Raw genomic sequence first — 1,221 nt, 5'->3', positions numbered from 1 at the left:
CGTCATCAGTCATATACATACATACTCTCCATATACAAAGAAGACCTTAGTTAATATGAGTATTATTCAAGTACATACAGTAATAACTGTAGCTAAAGAGGAGGAAATTAAGGATTCCTACCAACTTTTGGAGGCTCATGTGTGAAGCAGCTGGATTTTGGAGGGTAAGTTCTCTTGCTTTAGTTGAAAGTTGGGTGTAAAACTGGTTATTTTTTATTTTGTTCACAGTTGAGTGTGAGCTAATTGCCCTCATTTTCTGGATTTAGCTAACAATCAGCTGTGAGCTGAAAGCCTCTTGTTTAAATCAACCAGGACCTGAGATGCAGGACTTTGTATTTAAAAGTTCTTGACTAAAGCTCCAGTTTGGAGGCTTATGTGTGAAGCAGTTGGATTTTGGAAGGTAGGTTCTCCTGTATTAGTTGAAAGCCTGGTGTAAACTGCTTGATTGGTTTTTATTTTGTTCCCAGTCGTGTATGAGCTGATTGATCATCTGGATTTAGCTAACAATCAGCTGTGGGCTGGAAGCATTGTCATGTTGTTGTTATGTGTCATCAACTCACCTGCAACTCATGGCGACCGTACATACAACAGCTCTGAAGCCTTCCCTGTCCTGAACCAGTCTCACTGACCTTCACATGACTACCCCCATTGTCCCAGTTCCTGTATTAATGCATTTCATCCGGGATCTTTCTCTCCTGTGCTGTCTCTCTGCCTTCCAAGTATGATGTTTTTCTCCAAGGACCAGTCCCTTCTGGACACTTTCCCAAACTATATGAGATGGAATTTCAAAATTTTAGCTTCCAAGGAGAAATTTGGTTTCAATCTCTTCAAGACAGACTTATTTATTTTCTTGACAGTCCATGTTATGTTCAAAACTCTTCTGCAGCACCACAACTCAAAGGCATCAATTCTTCTTTTGTCATCCTTAGTCACTGTACAGCTCTTTGATGCATATCAAGTAATTGTGAAAACTATGGGCTGGATTAGGCACACCTTAGCCTCTAGATTTACATAGTTGCTTCTCAGTACTCTGGAGAAGTTCTTGACAGTAGATTTTCCAAGCACAGTCCATCTGTTGATTTCCTGACTGCTGGTGCCAAGAGTATTGTAAGCTGTAATTGTTAAACTCAATCTCTTCTCCATTTATCACGGTGCTGCAGTTAGTCCAGGGGTGAAAATTTTTGTCTTCTTGATACTGAGCTTCAATCCATAATGTAGACT

The 1,221-nt window shown here is 40.0% G+C and overlaps 1 protein-coding gene across 1 annotated transcript in view; it reads left to right on the top strand.

Moving 5' to 3' along the window:
- The window catches only part of LOC102873079 (40S ribosomal protein S26-like), a 4,089-nt gene extending 3,823 nt beyond the window's left edge, over positions 1 to 266 (top strand). Inside the window, exon 2 of the mRNA XM_006886112.1 lies at positions 229 to 266. Within this exon, the coding sequence (XP_006886174.1) occupies positions 229 to 266 (38 nt within the window). The remainder of the gene's footprint in view (positions 1 to 228) is intronic.
- The last annotated feature ends 955 nt before the right edge of the window (positions 267 to 1,221 follow it).

Source organism: Elephantulus edwardii, unplaced genomic scaffold (genome assembly GCF_000299155.1).
Source record: "Elephantulus edwardii isolate Elephantulus edwardi_28Jun2011 unplaced genomic scaffold, EleEdw1.0 scaffold00047, whole genome shotgun sequence".
Lineage (NCBI taxonomy): Eukaryota > Metazoa > Chordata > Mammalia > Macroscelidea > Macroscelididae > Elephantulus > Elephantulus edwardii.
The sequence above is the reverse complement of the archived record's forward strand: the minus strand, read 5'-3'. Positions and strand labels throughout refer to the sequence as shown.